This window comes from Miniopterus schreibersii, assembly GCF_964146895.1.
Source record: "Miniopterus schreibersii genome assembly, chromosome: 8".
In the NCBI taxonomy this organism is placed as follows: domain Eukaryota; kingdom Metazoa; phylum Chordata; class Mammalia; order Chiroptera; family Miniopteridae; genus Miniopterus; species Miniopterus schreibersii.
The window spans coordinates 20,545,793-20,566,435 of NC_138109.1; the positions used below are offsets into that span (position 1 = coordinate 20,545,793).

Sequence of the window (20,643 nt, forward strand, 5' to 3'; positions counted from 1 at the left end):
AATTTTCTAAGAGACAGGTAACTCTGTTCCTGTTTGCCACCCAAAGAAATACATAGGTTAGAAAAGGAAGGACAGAGATGGACTTTTTGGAAGGACTTGGAATTGAACCTTTGTGTCTATGAGCTGGCCCAGTACTTCCCATATTGACAGTATTCTTGACCTACGGGAAAAATGCTTGTATTATTATAAATAATCCATGTGTACTTTTATGCCAGGCTTGCCATTCCTTAATTGCTGTACTTTTAAGTTACTTCAGAGCTTACCCTCAGGGAAACTTCTTAATGCTCGCTTAGAAAAATTATCCATGTATCCATGGATAGCTAACATAAGTTCTTTTTTTTTTTTTTTTTAATGTAGTGAATAAATATACATAGTTGTTTCTGCAGTTACCCTGACATAAGAATCAACTGCCAGATACTGTTTCTCTGGGGGTGTAGGTTTAATGTAGTTTATTTTGTATTTTCTTCTCTCTCATAATAATTTTCTCAGCTGTTATGAAGTATTCACACTTCTAAAAACAAGTTGATGAAACTTCCCACAATGGTATCGATATTTTGAATTACTCATGTCCTCTAAATAGGAGATAGCTTAACATTGCACTTTGGAATTTACTTTAAATGTGTTTGAACTTAAATTGGATTGTTATTTGCTGATAAATGATTCTCTTTTTTAAAAAATTACTGGCTGATTTTATTTTTTATTTTCTATTTTAAATATGTCTATTGATTTCAGAGAGAGGAAAGGAGAAGGAGATAGATAGAAACATCAATGATGAGTCATTGATCAACTGCCTCCTGTACGCCCCTGACTAGGGATTGAGCCTGCAACCCGGGCATGTACCCTGACCGGGAATCAAACCCTGACCGCCTGGATTCTAGGTCAATGCTCAACCGCTGAGCCACACCCTGCTGGGCCTGGCTGATTTTGGGGCAGTGGGCATCGATTTGTTGTTTCACTTATTTCTGTATTCATTGGTTGATTCTTGTATGTGCCCTAACTGGGGTCAGACCTGCAACCTTGGCATACTGGAATGATGCTCTAATCAACTGAGCTACCCAGCTAGGACTAATTCAATATTTAAAGTTTGAGAATTTTAGTACTAAGCCCCAGAATTTTTTTTTTATGCTAGAGATATGCACAGCTGTTCTTGATTCTCTTTCCCTCTTTCCCTCCCTCTTACACAGTAGAGGATAATCTGAGAAAAGTGTAAAATAGTAAATGTGTAATATTTCACCTGAGCTCTGCTGTCTTATCGCTAACTATCCAGAGGCATACAGAGCACAAATCAGACCCACTGCTTTGCCTATAATCCTTTATAAATAGTGAATTTCTTTCTTGGTTAATTTGTGCATCTTTTCTTTATCTCAGTCATTTGTGTCTTTTTCACCAAGAATTTTCTAAGGGAAGTAGGATAGCTAAAACTGTCTTGAAAAAAGAAGTTGGAGAACCTATACTTTCTGATTCAAAATGTATTATAAAGCTATAGTAATCAAGACTCTGCATGACAGATCAATGGAATAAAATTGAAAGCACAGAAATAAACCTTCACATTTATGATCAGTTGGTTTTTGACAACGATGCCAAGACATTTCAATAGGGAAAGAATAGTCTTTTCAACAAATGGTACTGGTATATCTGGATATCCACAAATAAAAGAATGAAGTTGGGCCCTTACCTCACACCATAACACAAAATTTAAATCAAAATGTATCATGAATCTAAATGTAAGAGCTGAAAGTATAAAACTGTTAGAAGAAAAGTTAGGAGAAAATCTTTGTGACCTTGTGCAAACCCTTTTTAGACATGACATCAAAAGCACAAGAAAATAAAGAAAAAATGAGATAAATTGGACTTCATAAAAAATGAATAAAAATTTAAAACCCTGTGCTTTAAAGGTCAGCATCAAGAAAACGAAAAGACAGCCCTTTCAGGTGTGGCTCAGTTGGTTGGGTATTGCCCCATGCACCCAAAGGTTTCCAGTTCAGTACCCTGTCAGGGCACAGCCCCGGGTTTGGGCTCTATCCCCATAGGGGCCATGCAGGAGGCAGCTAATAGATATTTTGCTCTCACATCCATGTTTCTCCTTCTGCCTTCCTCTCTCTTAAAAAAACCAGCAAAAACCCAATGAAAAGACCACCTTTATAAAAATGGGAGAGACTTTGCAAAACGTGTATCTTGTATCCAGAATTTATGAAGAACTACAACTCAGTAAAAGGACAGATAACCCAATAATTCAGTTTAAAAATGGACAAAGGATCTGAATTGACATTTCTCCAGAAAAGGTGTACAAATAGCCAATACACAAATGAAAAAGTGCTTGACATCACTAGTAATTAGGGAAATAAAAATCAAAACCTCAGTAACATACCACTTTACGCCCACTAAGATGGCTATATGTAATAAAAAAGACACAATAACAAGTGTTGAAGATGTAGAGAAATGGGAACCGTCATACACTTTTGTTGGGAATGTAAAATTGTATATAGCTGCTTTGGAATGTAGCCTGGCAGTTCCTCACAAAGTTAGGCATAGAGTTACCATCTGACTGAGCAGCACCACGCCTAGGTGTGTACCCAAGAGAGAGAAAAAATTCTTCACACAAAAACATGTACATGAATGTTTTTAGCAGCATTATGCATAATAGCTAAAAAGTGGAAACAATTGCAGTGTCCATCAGCTGATGAATAGATAAATAAAATGTGATATATCCTGGTTTGAAAAAGGAATGCATTACTGATAACGTGCTACAACACCGATGAATCTTGAAAATATGCGAAGTGTAGGAAGCCAGTCACAAAACCCCTGAGGTATCCCCCATAGGCAAATATGTAAAGATAGAACATGGATTAATGGTTGCCTAGGACTGTGGGGGGGTGGTGTACCTGGCAACCAGGCTTACTATTAAAATTTTTCACCTTGTACTTTCCTGCCCTTTCTGATTTATCTTTAGAGCAGTGCCGTGCTGAAAAGCCTCATGTAACAGGGAAGCTCTACAACAGGGAACTCCCCCAGAAAGCGGCAGGTGTTGAGCTGCCCCTCTGGGGGATGGATCCTTTTTCAAGCAAGGACCATTTTATTACCCTTGGTGGTTATGTTCATGTTTCTTGTTATTAGTCTCTTGTTACACACAGCTCTTTGTTCTCTACAACTGGCTGTAGCTTTCCTAGTTTAAGCTCTCTGAAATCATCTCTAGCAGAAACATTCCTGCTGTCTTTGGCAAGGGACTTGTTTTGCACTGGAAGTTCTGAGACAGATTTCAGGCAGAGCCTATTTCCATTTTTTGCATATGTTGAGTTAGAGGTAGGGGTAGGGGAAGAGAGCTGTTGTCTGCTTTAGTTAAGCATCTGAGCTCTCCTGGTTCAAGATAACTTTGTTTCTGAGATTGATTTTTATTTTTAATTGTTCAAATTCACAAGAGACTGATGGGTGGGGTATACCATGGGAGTAGCCCAAACAGTAATGGTGACTGGCATAACATCTGTTTGAATTCTGAACTTAACTAGCTATGTTAAGTTCACTAGGTAACTTAGCTGAACTTTGGAGGGCAAGTTACCAACTGTAAGTCCTCATTTCCTCCTCTGTCAAACAGGTACAGAACATAGTACTTAATGAGGTTTGTATATGTAAGTGAGATAATGCAGAGGGTTTGTAGCTCCTTGTCTGGCACTTCTTAGTAAGTGTTAGCTATTGTTATTGACAAAGTGCTAGGGAATCAATTTGCAGTAGATACAGATCTTCCAGGAAAGCCAGTATTTACCTAGGGCAGTCTTTCCTGGTAGGCAGGTCCATCCAGAGACCAAATTCTAAGTTAGAAGGGTGTTTGATGAATGTATTCAAGATACAGAGCAAGGGGAGCTAGATGTTCATAATCCATCAAATCAGGGTAGCTAAATTATCCTACTTGAGGAAATAATGTATCCTGGCCTTTCAGGAGAGTCCCAATTTAAAATCCTTTTCCTCATTATCATCATAAATTCTCTATAAACTTTGCATTGCTAGACACAAATGTCACCTCCACATCCCCTGCCTATCTCATCCAGAAACAAGGCAAAAATATTTTTATTTGACTGTAAACTTTTAGGTTTGAACTCTGTGGTCCCCATACTTCTAGGTGGATATTTTTCTTTAGCTAATTATCATGGGTCATTAAACCATAGCCGCCTTTTTCTCTGAACTTCAATTTCTCACTTTTAAGATTCAGTATTTATTACTAAAACTTTTGTGTTTATACATTCATGTCATAGATGATATCTTCTGGTATTTACATCTTAAATTAGAGACCCGAAAGGATTCTGTCTTATGCTGAGATTTTTGTATTTCTTTTTGTAGGGTTATTTCTTGGGAAGATTTCCATAGGTGATTGTTCTTGTCCAATGTTTTGACCATTAGTTTCCTTTTAAAGGGTGATATTTATTGGTCTTGTCCTGAAATTCATTAGACCTAGATCTTAATTGGGTCCTGTAACCCAAATTAAACATTAAAATAAATGTTGTCCTTTGTAACACTCCTGCTTTCTTGAATTAACACTTGGTTTTTCTGTTATGATCCCTTAGAGTAAGAATTAGTAATCCAAGTTTTGTGATGTTAATGCAGTCTAATAACCTAAGAAAATAAGGTAAAAGTACTTCTTTGCTTCATTGCTGCAGGGAAGCAATTGCTGCTAGAAAAGGAGGCTGGTGTTTATCAGAACACCTCGGACTTTGTTTGGTCATAAATTGGTTGTAATGTGGACCTTAAAATAAGAGTTAACACCATGAGAAATGCTCTGAATATGCCCTTTAAGGTACACGCCATCTCTTGAAGAAACTGAATATATTTTGTGAGATAGTAAGTTTGATATTAATGGGAATGAGTAAAGGAAATAAAAAGAGTGATTTGGCCCTGCCGACGTGGCTCAGCAGTTGAGCATCGACCTGTGATCCAAGAGATGGCAATTTAATTCCTGGTCAGGGCAGATGCCCGGGTTTCGGGCTTAATCCCCAGTAGGGGGGATGCAGGAGGCAACCAATCAATGACTCTCATCTTTGATGTTTCTCTTTCTCTCCTCCTCCTCTCCCTTTCTTTCTCTGAAATCAACAAAGATATATTAAAAAAAAAAAATGACTTGCCCAGTAAAGCCCTGTGCAGACATATTACAGCAGTGAAGCTATTTAAAACAGTATACCATATAGGGAGGTAGAAGAGGGTAAAGGGGGGTATAATGGTGATGGAAGGGGACTTGACTTGGTTCTGTGTACAATATACAGATAATGTATTATAGAATTGTACACATATATAATTTTATTAACCAATGTCACCCTAATAGATTCAATTAAAAAACACCACCACCTAGGTGTAGTTATCCAGAGCTCAAACTATTTACCATTAGTTCCCTAGCTCAACTCAACTTCCCATATCCTCCCATGGGTTGAGAGAGCTTTAAAGGACTTAATTTTGAATTGATTTTACATAGTAGGGTAGCAATGGGTCTGCCTGTTTTATGTTACCGTCTTGTTTTCAGGTTATAGTATATTTGTCTTACATTTTTATTTGCTTGACTAGTAGTAAATTGTCTTTATTTTATTTATTTTTCTGAGAGTACATTTATTAAATCTGGGGACAGTGAAACAAGGGCCAGCTTAGGATAGAAGCAATAGGAGAGCCCAGGTGGGACTGCTTTGGGTCTCTAGAAATGTTACAGGAAAGAAATGAGCCTAGACGTGGCTCTTTGGCTCACTGAGAAGTCAGAGAAAAGGGAACCTTGGAGACAGGTCCAGGTGGTTAGCCTGGAACGAGCCACCACTGCCCATTGCTCCCCTGGTTGCAAGTCTCCTGGGAACCCTTAGAGTTTAGGAGATAAACGCTTGTGAGGGAGGAAGAGAGGGAAGGGAAAGGTGTGGGTATGCTCCCGGGAGGGGGTGCCACCAAGTCTTGTTTCTGTAAAAATAAGCAGCTAAGTATTTTCTGAGAAGACCTTTTTGAATATGAGCCTAGTATTTATGGATTGAAGGATACTTGTGTAGTTTCTGTGTAGCCTGGCCAGTTAAGCTGCCAAGGTTGAAACCCCAGGGTGGTCAATTGAGAGGCTTTATTTGACACTACTTAGTTTTAGGAACCCAATCTCCTACCAAATATAACCTCAGACTACCCACAGGGTTCCAAACATGGGGCAAACTGTAGTAAATACTCCCAAAATGTTTGTTCTGGTGAATTCAGCAGACATCTACCATGTGCCAAGCATAAAGCTGGCATAGCACTAAGGACACTAAGAAGAAACTTAATCTGGAGTGAGAAGGGGAGGGGAGAGGAGTAATTTAATTCTTTCTTTTCTTTAAGGGTTTTTGATTTAGAGAAGCTTGCTTTGGCCTTCTCTGCCAACATTGTTCCTTTTCTTGGAGTTGAAAAATAAGATCTGTGTTTTTAATGATATAAAAGCCATGTAATTATATATCTTTTAAGACCTCTTAAGATCATGTTTTGTTTTAAGTAAAATGCATCTGTTCTCCCAAGAGCTATGTTCTTTCAAGGACCATTGATGTGCTTGGTAGTTAGACAAGTGGTTTGGGTGGAGAAGGCTGGGCTTTGAAAGGGTGATGGGGCTAGAAACTCCTCTCAAGTGGCTCTGTGGAACAGTTTGAAAATGAACCCTTGCTCTAAGTGACAAAACTGTATCGGAAATTATTTCAAAAGGTTGTGTGAAATTCTACACTTGGGTTTTAAATAAAAGGGGAGGAATAAAACAACAGTTGTATAAATATAAGATGGAGGAGGAGGACATCTTGCAGCTGAAGAAGGTTTATGAAAAAGGACTTCAGGGCTTAGTGACTCAGAGCTCACTCGGAATCAACATGTGGTGTGGCTGCCAGAAAGCGAAATCTTAGAATGCTTTAATAGTGTCTAAATAGTTCTAAATTAGGCCACATTTGGAGAATCACATTAAGTTCTGAGCATCCCAGTGAAGGAGAACAAACAGGGATTGATTTTGTGGCAAAGAGGGTAAATGTGTAGATATGAAACCACGTCATCTGAAGAATGTTGGAAAGTTGAGGATATTTGGATTATACCAGCCCCTTACCTGGGAGTTTAGGGACTAGGTCTTATATTTCTGCATCCTAACATATAAGAGATAGTAAGTATTGATCATTCCTGTCAATAGATACTAAGTATTGATCATTACTATCAAATAGGTAGTATTGGTCACTAGGTAGATTTTTAAAATAAAGCTGGTGTAGGAACATGGCTACCTTACCTTAATTGTGAGAGTCTTTTTACCCAAAATAGTCATGTTTGAGGGGACATGTTTTTACCTGAGGCACATATCATAGCCATGAGCTTTCATATTATGCCATAGTTCTGTAGGGACGGCACTTTTTCATAATATTCTAAATGAAACAGCATGGTCAGCCAGAAAGAGTAGGCATTGTTGAAGAAGCAAAACTTTCTTTGGGGGAAATTATAGTTTGAACAGAAACTAAATATTAGGTACTTGTAACATGTAAAAGGTGCTAAACTGATTTCCAAGGTAGTATTTATCCGTCTCACTTCTCATATTTTTAGAGCACAACACTGAAGAAATGTTAAAAATGGGAAAAGTTATATGTATATGAAGTTTGAAGGTCTTCAAAATAGAATTGAGAGTTCTGAATGAATTTTGGTAATTTGATCAGATGGCTTTAGTTACAATCATCCCTGCCTTATACTAACATACACACACACACACACACACACACACACAATATTTATTATACTGAGAGAAGAAGCTTCACATCTTTTGGACTTTCTTTTCTTTTCATGCGACTTGCTCTTTCTTAATCTTCAGGTGACAGCTTAAATACCACCTCTTGAGCACCCTGTGTAAATAACTACTACACTGCATATATTTGCCAACGTAGTGTTTTGTTTTCTTCCTAGTGCTTACCAGGATTTGTAACTACAATTTTGCTTGCTTGCTTATTATCTGTGTGCGCCTAGATCAGAAGCTCCATGAAGGCAAGGACCAAGTCTCCTTTAGTTTACCTTTGTTTACCACTGTCTAGAGAGAGTCCTCTTGAATGAGTTAAGTGTTTTATTGATTTATTTCCAGCTGTTGTTTGTATCACCCAAAGTTATTCCACTTAATTCTCAAGGTACAGTGATATTTTTACAGTTAGTTTCAATCCACAGTAAAGAAGTTCCAGGAGTAGGAGTGGGGGTGCTGTTGCAGTATTGCCACTCTGGAGTTTACTTGTCCATTCTAATAAATTTAATATGTGTAGACGTGTTAAGTTTGGCTCTGTATGTATTTAGATGACAACTTTTTCTCTTAATGAAAATTAACTTCTTTTTAAATTTTATTTAAATATATCTTTATATTGATTTCAGAGAGAGGAAAGGAGAGGGAGAGAGAGAGAAACATCAATAATGAGAGAGTCATTGATTGAGCCCACAACCCGGGCATGTGCCCTGACCGGGAATCGAACCCCGATCGCCTGGATCCTAGGTCGACGCTCAACTGCTGAGCCACGCCCGGCCAGGCGAAAATTAACTTCTTAACTTTACAATTTCTGGGGGTTGAAATGAGTATTTCTTCTTCCTCTGTTACCTGTTCTTTCTTCTAAAGTCCACCTGTTGTGTAAGTGATCTAAAAGGATTTTTATTTCTGGCCCAAGCTAAAATTGAAGATGGGAAGCAATGTTGCTAGGCAAAGATATCCCTAAACTTGTGACAGAAGAAAGCCATTCAGCAAGAATGAACCCAGAGAGAGAATCCCAAAATATGCTGAAGGCCAACCAGCAAAACAAAATATTTTCAGTATTCAGTTTCTGTAAATTGCTCATGTACACCTTCACCTCCTATCCCCGAGTAACTTATTCCTCTACCTTGGCTTTGTACAATGACACTGCTGCCAAAAATTGGCTCCAAATGGAAGTGTCTTTGACCTTGGTAGAACATACAATAGTTTGATCCTTTTGGCAGGCTCTAGACTATAGGTCTTTGGTGTCCTCATTAAGCAGTCTCTTACTTATCACCCTTTGTCTCTGGCTTCCTGTCAGTTTCTCAGACCTCTCTAAATTATGTCTGTGAGGTTATGGTTATTTCCTATGAGCTGGAGTTATAGCAGCTTCCTGGACTTCGTGCCTATCCAAAAATTATTAAAATTATGAATATAATAGTTAGAAACAATCATCATCTTTTAGTTTGTCTTTCTCTCACCTCCTTCACCAGATCCTAAACTTGGTAAGAGTGGAGAGAAGAATTTATATTAATTAATTCTATGGATCTGTGAATGACTTATGTGTGCCAGACATAGCTCTACAGAGGTGGAATAATAGTGGTTAAAAACACTGGCTTGGAGCCAGGTTGGCCAGGTTTAAATCTTTAAAACGGGACGTAATGATGCCCTTTTTGCACCCTGGCTGGTGTGGCTCATTGGTTAGAGCGCCAGGCCTTCGCACGAAGGGTTCTTGGGTTCAATGTCCAGCCAAAGGGCGTGTACCTGGGTTGCTGGTTTGATCCCGCATGTGTTTATGGATTACTATCCTGTATTTTACTAGATGTAGTACATACATGTTGTGGTATTAAAATATTTGAGAATATTCTTGCACTTTTAAAACCTTTTCCTTGGAAATAAATACTAAGGATATGCCTCGTGACTTCAAGGTCCAGGGATTAGAGAAATGGGTCACATGTACCATTTCTAAGATGGACCATAACCAAGATATCACTGCATATAGTTTCCTCTGTTAGAACTGGGAAGCCTGTCTCATGTCATTTCAGGTTAGCTAACTTAGTTTGCAAAGCTTGTTTGTTTATTGAGAAAAGACTGTGCACCAAATATTGTTAACTCTCCTTATTTTTGCCAGTATTTTATAGTGTTACTTAGTTCGAGTTACATGTCAGGTTTTCCATTTGCTGCTGTGGCTTGGTCTTTTTGGATTGTACTGCTTAGAAGTCAAATCCTCCTTGATGAAAGGGCAGAGAGAGTGTGTGTGTGTTTAAATCAGTTATTTCATCTGTATTTTTTAAAAACTTGTTTCTAAGTGTCCAGAGAAGTTCATGTTTGCACTCTATTTTCTTACATTAGGTATAATTGAAAAGTGACTGACCCTTTCTTCAGAGATGTCAAAAACAAACAAATCCAAGTCTGGATCTCGATCTTCTCGTTCAAGATCTGCATCAAGATCTCGTTCTCGTTCATTTTCGAAGTCTCGGTCCCGGAGTCGATCGGTCTCTCGTTCCAGGAAGCGAAGGCTGAGGTAAGCGCATGTGATTGTATTTTGAGATAATCGTTGCGTTGGCCACACGGGTCTTCGACGATCTTTTGTTAGACTCTTTCTGTGAATGGGACAGGGGTGGTTGGCTGGAGGTGGAGGTTGGGCTCTAAGATATTCCAGGTTTCTTCAAATGTTACAAATCCAAATCAGCTCTTGCTTGCAGTACTGTTTGCCTAATTCCTTTTCTCCTCTGCCAGCACATACTATTTCTCATCTACTTTGGAAGAAAGAACATTTTATATTTATTTGAGCTGCTTGCTTCAAATCTCTACATCTGATGATTTTTCAGTGAAGTATTTTTGGAGCCTTGGACCAAAGTTTGTTTTCATCAGGAAAGAAAAGATAGCTAAGAGGTTTAATAGTATGATCAACACTGCAAGGAAAAGAAGCCTTAACTCACCAAAATAAACCTTGAAAGACATATCAGGAGTCATTTGTATACACCCGATGTGCCAGTTACTAACAAGCTGCATCTGTTTAATAAATACATCTTAAAACTTAATCTAAAAATCACTATTGTAGACATCACTTTCACTAAATGTGCAAATAATTCTTTTGAATTTATTGCCAGTATTGTTTAATTCAGTCAGTTTTCACACCTTTAGGTGGGCTTTCCCTATTTCGGTTATGTCCTGGAACAGGGTGCCAAACCTCCGGCATTTTTTTCTCATGATGTGTAGTGAGTTGGGATTTTTGTTCTTTAAAACTGTTTCAATTTTCTTTTGTGAGTAGATAAGAACCTTTCAGTAGATACAGGTTTCTATATGTGCATTAGGGAAATACTGATGTATTTAAATACCAAAATGGGAATCTTTGCACAATTTCATTTTTTGTCAGAATTGTATTAGGCTAGGAATTAATTTCTCATTTTTTCCACTTGGAACCCCTGCTGTTTATTTCTGATAAGTCTTTAGAATCCTTTTCTTAATGGAATTGATTATGAAATTTAAAAGAAACCTGAGGAAAAGTTGTTATTAAAAGCTTTATTTTTGATGGTTCCAGAGTAATTCTAAAAGAGTCTTAAACAAATGGTTGGTGGGATTTTTTTCCACACCTCCCAGCAAGAACAAATTAATTTCTTAAATGGAATCTATGAGAAGCCTGCCTGAAAATTAATATCAGACCAGAGGTTGAACAAAAAGTAAGTGTGCATAAGTATTGATGACTCCAATATAATGTAGAACAAGAAGTCACAAATTTTGAGTCTCTCTCAAAAGAATATTAGATTTGATTTCTTTTGAAAGATAACATTATACCTTGAGCGTAATCACTCTGAACTTTTCTTCTCCCGTTTTTTCTCGTGTTTTTGGCCATGCATTTTCATCCCAAACTTTGTTCAACCCCTAGACCAGTTAGTCTGTCTGTTACCCAGTCGTGTGAGAGTCTAAATAAGTAAAACTCTATCCTACCTTCTCAACCCCCCCAAAAAGGAAGAGGGAAAACCCACTAAATAAATTTACACCTACCTTAGGAAGTTAAGGCCTTGGGACTGAGCAAAGACTCTTAGTAACTCCTACCTTGCACCCAGAGTTTTTGATTTGGGCCAATTAAACCTCAGTTTTAGCCTATTTGGTTTTGAAAAGTAACTTTTTAAAATTTTGTATACTAAATGGAAACTAAGCAATTGGTTCAAAAATAAGAGGCTATACAACCAAAACTGAGAGACAAAATAGAACTGACACAAATCAAATTGAAAAGTATTAACCACCTCTGAAGTACTTGTGATAGCTAGAACTTGGGCAGATCTGTCTGGACAGATCTCTTACTCTATAAATCACTTGGCATGGTCATTGACTTGGCAAGTGAGGGAAAACTATCTTTGACAGGCACTATGTGCTGGGGTAGGTCTGGGTAGGTCTAGAGCCACTTTATGTGCTATCTTATAGAAGATTATTATTTTGGAGGAATTTCTCTACTAGGAAACGTGTTTTTATACTTGATTCTAGTCTCACTTCTCTGTTTTTTAGAAACAGATAAATTTGCCACTGGATATTCAATTCTTATTTCTGGCTTATCTGTTTCATGATTTTTTTCCTTTTGTTTTCCTTCTCCTACAAGGAAAGTATACTATCAGGAGAGTTTGAGAAACCATGCCTTTAAATTAACTGCTGAGTTCTACAGAAATGGAGAAAATTGATTGTTTTCTTGTATTTCACAGACTGTATCCTTTTAAATGACTTTTTGTAAATAACTTCATTTGCAATCTGCAAAGACTCATGTTCCTGCATCTGTGCAGTGACTGCAGGTTTTGGATATGCATTATGCCTCAGGGCCCTCACTAGTAATTGGTGACAAGCAGCAGTAGCCTCTGAGGATGGCAGCATGAATTAAACCCTCCTTAGTGCTGGTGGTGCAGCACCTTTCTCAAGTGTAGCCACTTAATCGGGTCACATTCAGTTTCATAGCCTGTGTCTGCCTCTCTTCTTTTCTTATATTGTACTGTTTTCAAATGAAAAGTGTGGAAGGTAAGTTTTATTTTTTAATTGTACTAAAATAGAAACCATTAACAACCAGCAAGCAGTATGATGCATTTTGCTGGTTAGTTGCTCTTCATCTTGGGGTAGATGAAGAACCTGAGCACTGCAGGTAATAAGGAGTGGAAAACTAATTCTACTTTATTTTCTTTAGATTAAATTAAATGTAAATTTCTTCTTTAAAAATGCCATTTTGTTGTTAAAGCCTGTCACATTTACTAAATGGAGTTATTTATAAAATAAACTGAATCGGTTTCCAGTCAGACCTGCTATGAGAAAAGGCCTGCTGAGTAACTGAAGGGTTTTCATTCTATATGTAAAAAAAGTATCTTTGGAAAGCATTTTCTAGTAACTTTACATATTTCTAGCTAACTGTTTAGGAATAGTGGTTAATGTTAATGGTCTGTAGCATAGTTGACAAGACAGGTGGTATCCAAGAACCCCAGTGGATTTTGGCTTTTTGATGGAAACAAAGCTCCCTGTCACTGACAAGCCTGGCATTCATGGACATGTAATTTTTACAGTTAGGTTACTGTTGAATACCCGTGGTTCTGGAAATATGCCATTGCAAAGTTAGAGTTTTATATATTTGTAAACAATAAAGAACACGACACTTAGGCTTCAGGTTGACTTGAAAGATGCACATGGGGGAGGGGCTTGTTTTGTAGTTTCTCTGCTAATCTCCTGTGTATTTTGGCGTCTTACAGTCAGATAGTGCCCTCTTGTGGCACCTAGATAACATCTTGTAGTTTGGCCACAGAAACGGATGTAAATAGTGCGACCATTTCCAGGTCCCTAATTAAAAAAACTATTTGTATGCTTTGCTGATCTGATTTCAGTTAGAAATCTTTTAAGCTTTGAACAGATGCATTCTCTTAAGTCCGTATTTAAGTGTTCTTTGATTTAGACCTGTTACTGTGTTCTTACAATTCCAGGTCTTAGTGGAATCTAAGAAATTAGCCCTGCAAAGATAGAGGTGAATAGAATGGGGAATAGAGTGTTACAGCAGTATAGGGGCCAAAGGGCCTGAACAGTTAGCTGTCCGGGTACCACAGCTTGTGGTTCATCCTTGCTTCTTTCACTGTAGAAATATATCTGCACTTAAAATGTGCTATAATTGCCCTTGCTGGTTTTGGCTCAGTGGTTAGAGCATTGGCCTGAGAACTGAAGGGTCCGGTGTTCAATTCCCGCCAGGGGCATGTGCCTTGGTTACAGTCTCATCCCTGCCCTGGTTGGGCATGTGTGGGAGGCAGCCAGTCCATGTGCCTTTCCACATTAATGTTTCTTTCTTCCTCTCTCTCCTGGATCCTAGGTTGATGCTCAACCGCTGAGCCATGCCTGGCCAGGCGCACGCCCTCCCTTCCTTCCTCCCTCCCTCCCCATTCCACTCTCTGAAAAGTAATGAAAAAATATCCTTGGGTGAGGATTTAAAAAAAATTTAAAAATGTACTATAATATTGATGAAGCAATCTTGGTGTCTCATTTGTTAAAATGATTCTTATCTGTATTTTTGTACTTAATACAGTTCATAAGCAGTGGGATTAAATATTTAAGTGTGCACCCTATGAGCAGGAATTTCAAAATGTTATTTTTTGTTGGGAGGTGTTTCATGAATAAAAATGCTTGTGTCAAAATTCAAACATTTCTTCCCCTCCTTCATGCCCCTTTCAGTTCTAGGTCTCGTTCCAGATCATATTCTCCAGCTCATAACAGAGAGAGGAATCACCCAAGAGTGTATCAGAATCGGGATTTCCGAGGTCACAACAGAGGCTATAGAAGGCCCTATTATTTCCGTGGGCGCAACAGAGGCTTTTATCCGTGGGGCCAGTATAACCGAGGAGGCTACGGAAACTACCGCTCAAATTGGCAGAATTACCGGCAAGCATACAGTCCTCGTCGGGGCCGTTCTCGATCCCGGTCCCCAAAGAGAAGGTCTCCTTCACCACGGTCCAGGAGCCATTCTAGAAACTCCGATAAGTCTTCCTCTGACAGGTCAAGGCGCTCCTCATCCTCTCGTTCTTCCTCTAACCACAGCCGAGTTGAATCTAAGCGCAAGTCTGCAAAGGATAAAAAGTCCTCTTCCAAGGATAGCCGGCCATCTCAGGCTGCTGGGGATAACCAGGGAGAAGATGCCAAGGAGCAGACGTTCTCTGGAGGCACCTCTCAAGATACGAAAGCATCTGAGAGCTCGAAGCCATGGGCAGATGCCACCACATACAGTGCTGGCTCTGCATCGCGGGCATCGGCTGTTTCTGAGCTGAGTCCCCGGGAGCGGAGCCCTGCTCTGAAAAGCCCCCTCCAGTCTGTGGTAGTGAGACGACGTTCTCCCCGTCCTAGCCCTGTGCCAAAACCTAGCCCTCCACTTTCTAGCACGTCCCAGATGGGCTCAGGTCTGCAGAGTGGTTCTGGGTACCAGGCTGGGACACACCAAGGTCAGTTTGACCATGGCTCTGGGTCCTTGAGCCCATCCAAGAAGAGCCCTGTGGGTAAGAGTCCACCGACCACTGGCTCCACATATGGCTCGTCTCAGAAGGAGGAGTCTGCTGCTTCAGGAGGAGCAGCCTATACAAAGAGGCAAGTATCTTGTTTCCCCTGCCTGGTTGTGTTTTTATCTCACCAGCTGGCAGTTTAATTGTAATGTAATCTAAGTTAGAGCTGTGATTAATGGTAAAAAGGTAATCCTCATTTCCTCAATTTTTCATTAGCAAAATTGAAAAGCATCACCCAAGGACATCTTAAGCTTAACTCTAGCTTTCCTACCTTCCTGAATTTGTATTGCAGCATAAAGTTTCTTTAGACTACTCTGAAATGATGTTTTCACATTTAAAATTTGCCTTGGATTCTACCAATGTAAGCCAGAGAACAGTAGAGATTTGTGGGTCAGCTATCAAAAAAAATACCTTTGCCAAAATGAATGGCCATTGGAGCTGTTAGACCCGCTAAGAACCACCATCTACTGTGATTGATCTACATCGGCCCATCATGGTGAAGAGCTGCACCTTCACACCCTCCAGTTGAGGAGACTGTGCAGAATGGGAAAGTCCAAGGCTTAGTCCAGGAAGGCCTTGTTTTAAAATCACAAGGTGGGTTTATGTCCCAGTAGAAGCCAACTGGGCTGCGTGTTAGGAGAGGACCTGACAGTGCTTCCGTCTTTATACCCTGGGGCACACGGTGAGTTGGAACCTGAATCTTATGTGGTTGGATGGATTGGGACAGCAGAGACATAACAGGGACATTGCATTGGGACCAGGTTGTCAAGAGGGACTTACTGGGCAAGTGGGGATTTCCCTTTTTCTTTTCTCTTATTAGTGTATTCTTTGATGTCCTGCTGTCCTTTGATTCTGTTTTGCCATATTCCTCCATTAATGATACAAATGAGATGTTCAGAATCTGTACTTTCCAGCCTTCAGTAAGTCTACTTTAAAATGTAAGTTTTGTGCCTTACAAAGAACTGTGAATGTCTTTAGAAGACTTGAGTATGAGCTCTGCTTTTCCGTAAGAAAGAGTAGGATGATTTTTCCCCCCTTGCCCCAATTAACATGTATTTTGTTTTTATTTGTGTTTGCAGTATATTTCATATTTAGATCTTCTAGGTGGCTTGAAGCAAATTTGAAGTCTCTTTTGAGACTTGTATTTCCAAATGTGAGTTGTATAAAAGCAAAACAGTCCAAGGTTGAACATTCTATGTTAACTTTGCTGAAAGCAGATTATAAGTGACTGAGTGAAGGTTGGATAAGACCTTAATTTTTTTTTTCCTAGACCACTTACAGGTAAGTAGGTTTTTGGTTTTTTAGTATCCTAAAAATTACCTTTGTTATTTTCTTTTTGGTTGCTTTTATAAAATGCAACTCCATGGACCATATATTTTTCTGTTAAATTACTAGAAAGTAGCCAAGTAGAAAGTCCTTGGGTAACACTGGAATCCACGAGACATGTTTGTTCAGAGATTCAAAAACCCAAGACCATATGGTGCCATTTTAGATCAGGTTGCTTAAGAAACCTCTCGTGTGTCTCCCTTGTGTTTATATAACTAGGTATCTAGATGAACAGAAGACAGAGAATGGAAAAGATAAGGAACAGAAACAAACAAATACTGATAAAGAGAAAATGAAGGAGAAAGGGAGCTTCTCTGACACAGGATTGAGTGATTCGAAAATGAAATCTGATCTGTTCACTTCCAAAAATGATTCTGAGAAGCCTTTTCGGGGTAGCCAGTCTCCCAAAAGATATAAGCTCCGAGATGACTTTGAGAAGAAGATGGCTGACTTCCACAAGGAGGACATGGATGACCAAGATAAGGACAAAGCTAAGGGAAGGAAGGAATCTGAGTTTGATGATGAACCCAAATTTATGTCGAAAGTCATAGCAGGTGCAAACAAAAACCAGGAGGATGAGAAGTCGGGCAAGTGGGAGGGCCTGGTATACGCACCTCCAGGGAAGGAAAAGCAGAGGAAAACAGAGGAGCTGGAGGAGGAGTCTTTCTCAGAGAGATCCAAAAAGGAGGATCGGGGGGGGCTCAAGAGAACCGAAAGTGGACACAGGGGGTTTGTGCCTGAAAAGAATTTCCGTGTAACTGCTTACAAAGCAGTCCAGGAGAAAAGCTCATCGCCTCCCCCAAGAAAGACCTCTGAGAGCCGGGAGAAGCTAGGTGCCAAAGGAGACTTTTCCACAGGGAAGTCTTCCTTCTCCATTACTCGAGAGGCCCAGGTCAATGTCCGGATGGACTCTTTTGATGAGGACCTTGCAAGGTGAGGTGTAGTCCTTGATCAGGACTTCAGTGGCCTAAATGATGTCTCCTAACCCCTCTTCCAGAGAATATTCTGGAACCAGGATAGGCCCCTCTTGTATTTCCCCTGCTGTCCAAGTTTCAGAGCTGATACCCTCAGGTTCACCTGTTTTCAGTAGAGCGGGTGTCACTGAGCATTATGTGTTGGGGTCAGCAGCACAGGGGTGGCGAAGGGTGTTTCTTTATTGACTGGCTTTGGTGATGGGTCCCCTCTGCTGTTTTCTTGCCCGCTATCAGCCCCAGCCTTCATCCTGTTTTTTCCTGAATTTGCTTAAGGTGCCTTTTGTCTCTAGAGCCACCCAGGATCCATTTCTCCGTTCTTAGTAGGCTACCAGAGTCTATTATTACAGGCCTTCACCGTGAAATAGCATAGCAGTTTTTAGAGTCAGGGCTGTGAGTAAGAGGAGAGGGTAAGAAGAGAACTTCAGGAAAGAGTGGTGATGGCCAGGCTGGTTTATTTTTGTGTGTGTTTTTGTTTTTTAAACTTTCATTGGTATTTATATTATGTTGAATTTACTCCCAGGCCATACGTTTTTGTGTTTTCAGTATTTTCTGGGATATCTTTTTCTTTTGTGCGACCTCCTCTTCTGGTTTAGGAACAGTCTGCTTTTTTTTTTTTTAAATATAGCTTTATTGATTTCAGAGAGAGGAAAGGAGAGGGAGAGAGAGAGATAGAAACATCAATGATGAGAGAGTCATTGATCGGCTGCAGCCCGCAACCCGGGCATGTGCCCTTACCGGGAATTGAACCCTGATCGCCTGGATCCTAGGTCAATGCTTAACCACTGAGCCACGCCCAGCCGGGCACAATCTGCTCTTTTTCAGTAGGATCCTCTCAATGTGGCAGGAGAGCTCATGTATGGGTTAATCCACCCATGAGCTCTGTAAGTTCTGTGCTGCATCTTGGGATCTTTGTTCACGTGGATGTGCTCAATGACCAGAGAATCAACACCTAAACCCTTAAGTTCAACATTGCTCAATGCATTTTTAAGCATGTGCAGCAAGAATTCACTCTTTTTGGGCTACTGACCCTGTGTCCAGCCCCACTCTTTCACCTGGGCACACCTGCCAACTCCACCATTGTAACGACGGAATGGCATACCTTGCTTCTGTAAAATGACATCCTTCAGATACTCGGTAGTTTTTTGAATATGCATACCTTGATGGCCTGGACACTTTCATGAGTGTTCTTCAAGTGAACAAAGATTTAAACCTCTTGATTTGCATCATTTTGTGGGGTGTTTTGGGTCAAGTGACTAGCGAGCCATTTTTAGGCCGCTTTCAGGAAGAGGAACAGGCCAGGCTGTTTTTATGGGGTAAAAACTGTGCGGCTTGTTGGAAGCCCGCCTGAGCCACATTCCAGTCACAGCCCACTCCTGCTTCATTGTGTCCATTCACCGAATGGCCCTGGCTGCCCAAGCTACCTGATCTTTTAAAATACATTTCCATTTGTTATATATGTTAAAACCAGCAGGGACCCCAAAAACAGAGCCACTGAGGTATAGCACTTCATTCTACTTGTTCCTATTAAAGATCCCCAGTGAATAAAGGAAAGCGATAGATTTTGGATGCTTTTTTCTATAGTTGTGCACTGAGGTTACTTTGAACTTTGGTAGGGAATTTAAAAAGGAACTTTGTGGATAAATTTAAAACGGTTTGAAAAGATGGATTGTAGTTTTAGGGTTTAAATATTCTTTCTGTATATCTTGTTATAGTGGGCCTCCTTGTGTGTGTTTTCCAGACCCAGTGGCTTATTGGCTCAGGAACGCAAGCTTTGTCGGGATTTAGTTCATAGCAACAAAAAGGAACAGGAATTCCGTTCCATTTTCCAGCACATACAGTCAGCTCAGTCCCAACGCAGCCCCTCGGAACTGTTTGCCCAGCACATAGTGACCATTGTTCACCACGTTAAAGGTAAGCCCCGATCCCAGCCTGCTCTGGACCCTTTGCCGCCGCTTAGCTGCTTCTTTTACAAGCAGAAGGATGAGTGGGTAAATAAGGGAGCCTCTTGAGGCCCTTTATCTTATTGAAGGGAGCCTCTTGAGGCCCTTTATCTTATTGAAAGGGCCTTTGAAGCTAGGGACTGACTTGAGGGAAATCCCTTCCAGGGAGGAGTTTCCATTTTTTAATTATAGAGCTGAACATTCTGAATTGCTAGTAGTAACTTTTGATGGTGAGAATAGGTAACATCTTTCACATGAAAGTTTAAAATGCTTGAAAAAGGAGATACGAAAAGTGCTTTTCCTGCACCCTCTTTTCTTGTCCAGTAGGTAGAAGCCTTTAGGGGGAGGTCTCTTGTTGACCTCATGGTGTGAATTTGTTTTCCACCAAAAGGGCAAATGGAGGTGGGTGGGTTGGAGAATGGCAGAGAAGTGATGTAGAAGCTGGGTTGAGCAAGTTAAGATTCATCTGCAATTAGACTTAAGCAGGAGTTGATGGTGTGATTCAAATGACAGTAAGCTCCAGGTTTCTTTTTTTGTATCCATGTGCTAAGATATGGGAGCTACAGTAGTATTTTAAGTGACCAGCATTGGATTGTGGAAACCAGCCTTTTTTTCTTCCTCTATGGATTTGAGTGCTTTAGTCACATCTCTGGCTGCAGGTTCATAGAAAGAGTTGAATATTGTGCCTGCTTTTGATGACATAATGTGTTTTTTTTTTAATTCCCACAGAGCATCACTTTGGGTCCTCAGGAATGACATTGCATGAACGCTTTACTAAATACCTAAAGAGAGGAACTGAGCAGGAGGCAGCTAAGAACAAGAAAAGCCCAGAGATACACAGGTGAGGACCTCAACCTTACGCTTGAGGTGGTCATAAAAGACTGCTCATCAGATATGAAACATCCTCCAGATCCTAGGGTTAGAAGTGGGTGTTTGCAGTTGTGAGTGGAAAGGACATGCTTTGATGATTATAGGTCTCTCATTTTGATCCTGAAGAAGAGAGCCTTTTTGATATAATAAACCCTTGTATTCTTGAGAGCCAGCAAGGGGTAACCTGAACTCACTGTGAGCTTTCTATATGTAGAGTAAACGTTAAGTTTTTTTAAGCAACCCATGTATTTCATGTATGATTTTATGGGGATATATTTGTAGTGGGTAGGGGGTTATGGAGCTTGTAGGATTGTGTCGAAGGGTTTAAAAGCCCAGCA

The 20,643-nt window shown here is 40.0% G+C and overlaps 1 protein-coding gene across 3 annotated transcripts in view; it reads left to right on the forward strand.

The window, feature by feature from the left end:
• The window catches only part of THRAP3 (thyroid hormone receptor associated protein 3), a 48,709-nt gene that overhangs the window by 18,671 nt on the left and 9,395 nt on the right, over positions 1 to 20,643 (forward strand). For all 3 annotated transcript variants that reach the window (XM_081144899.1, XM_081144900.1, XM_081144901.1), the window contains 5 exons: positions 10,043 to 10,214; positions 14,378 to 15,280; positions 16,741 to 17,454; positions 19,234 to 19,406; positions 20,165 to 20,276. In XM_081144899.1, the coding sequence (XP_081001025.1) occupies positions 10,078 to 10,214; positions 14,378 to 15,280; positions 16,741 to 17,454; positions 19,234 to 19,406; positions 20,165 to 20,276 (2,039 nt within the window). In that variant the 5' untranslated portion in view covers positions 10,043 to 10,077. The remainder of the gene's footprint in view (positions 1 to 10,042; positions 10,215 to 14,377; positions 15,281 to 16,740; positions 17,455 to 19,233; positions 19,407 to 20,164; positions 20,277 to 20,643) is intronic.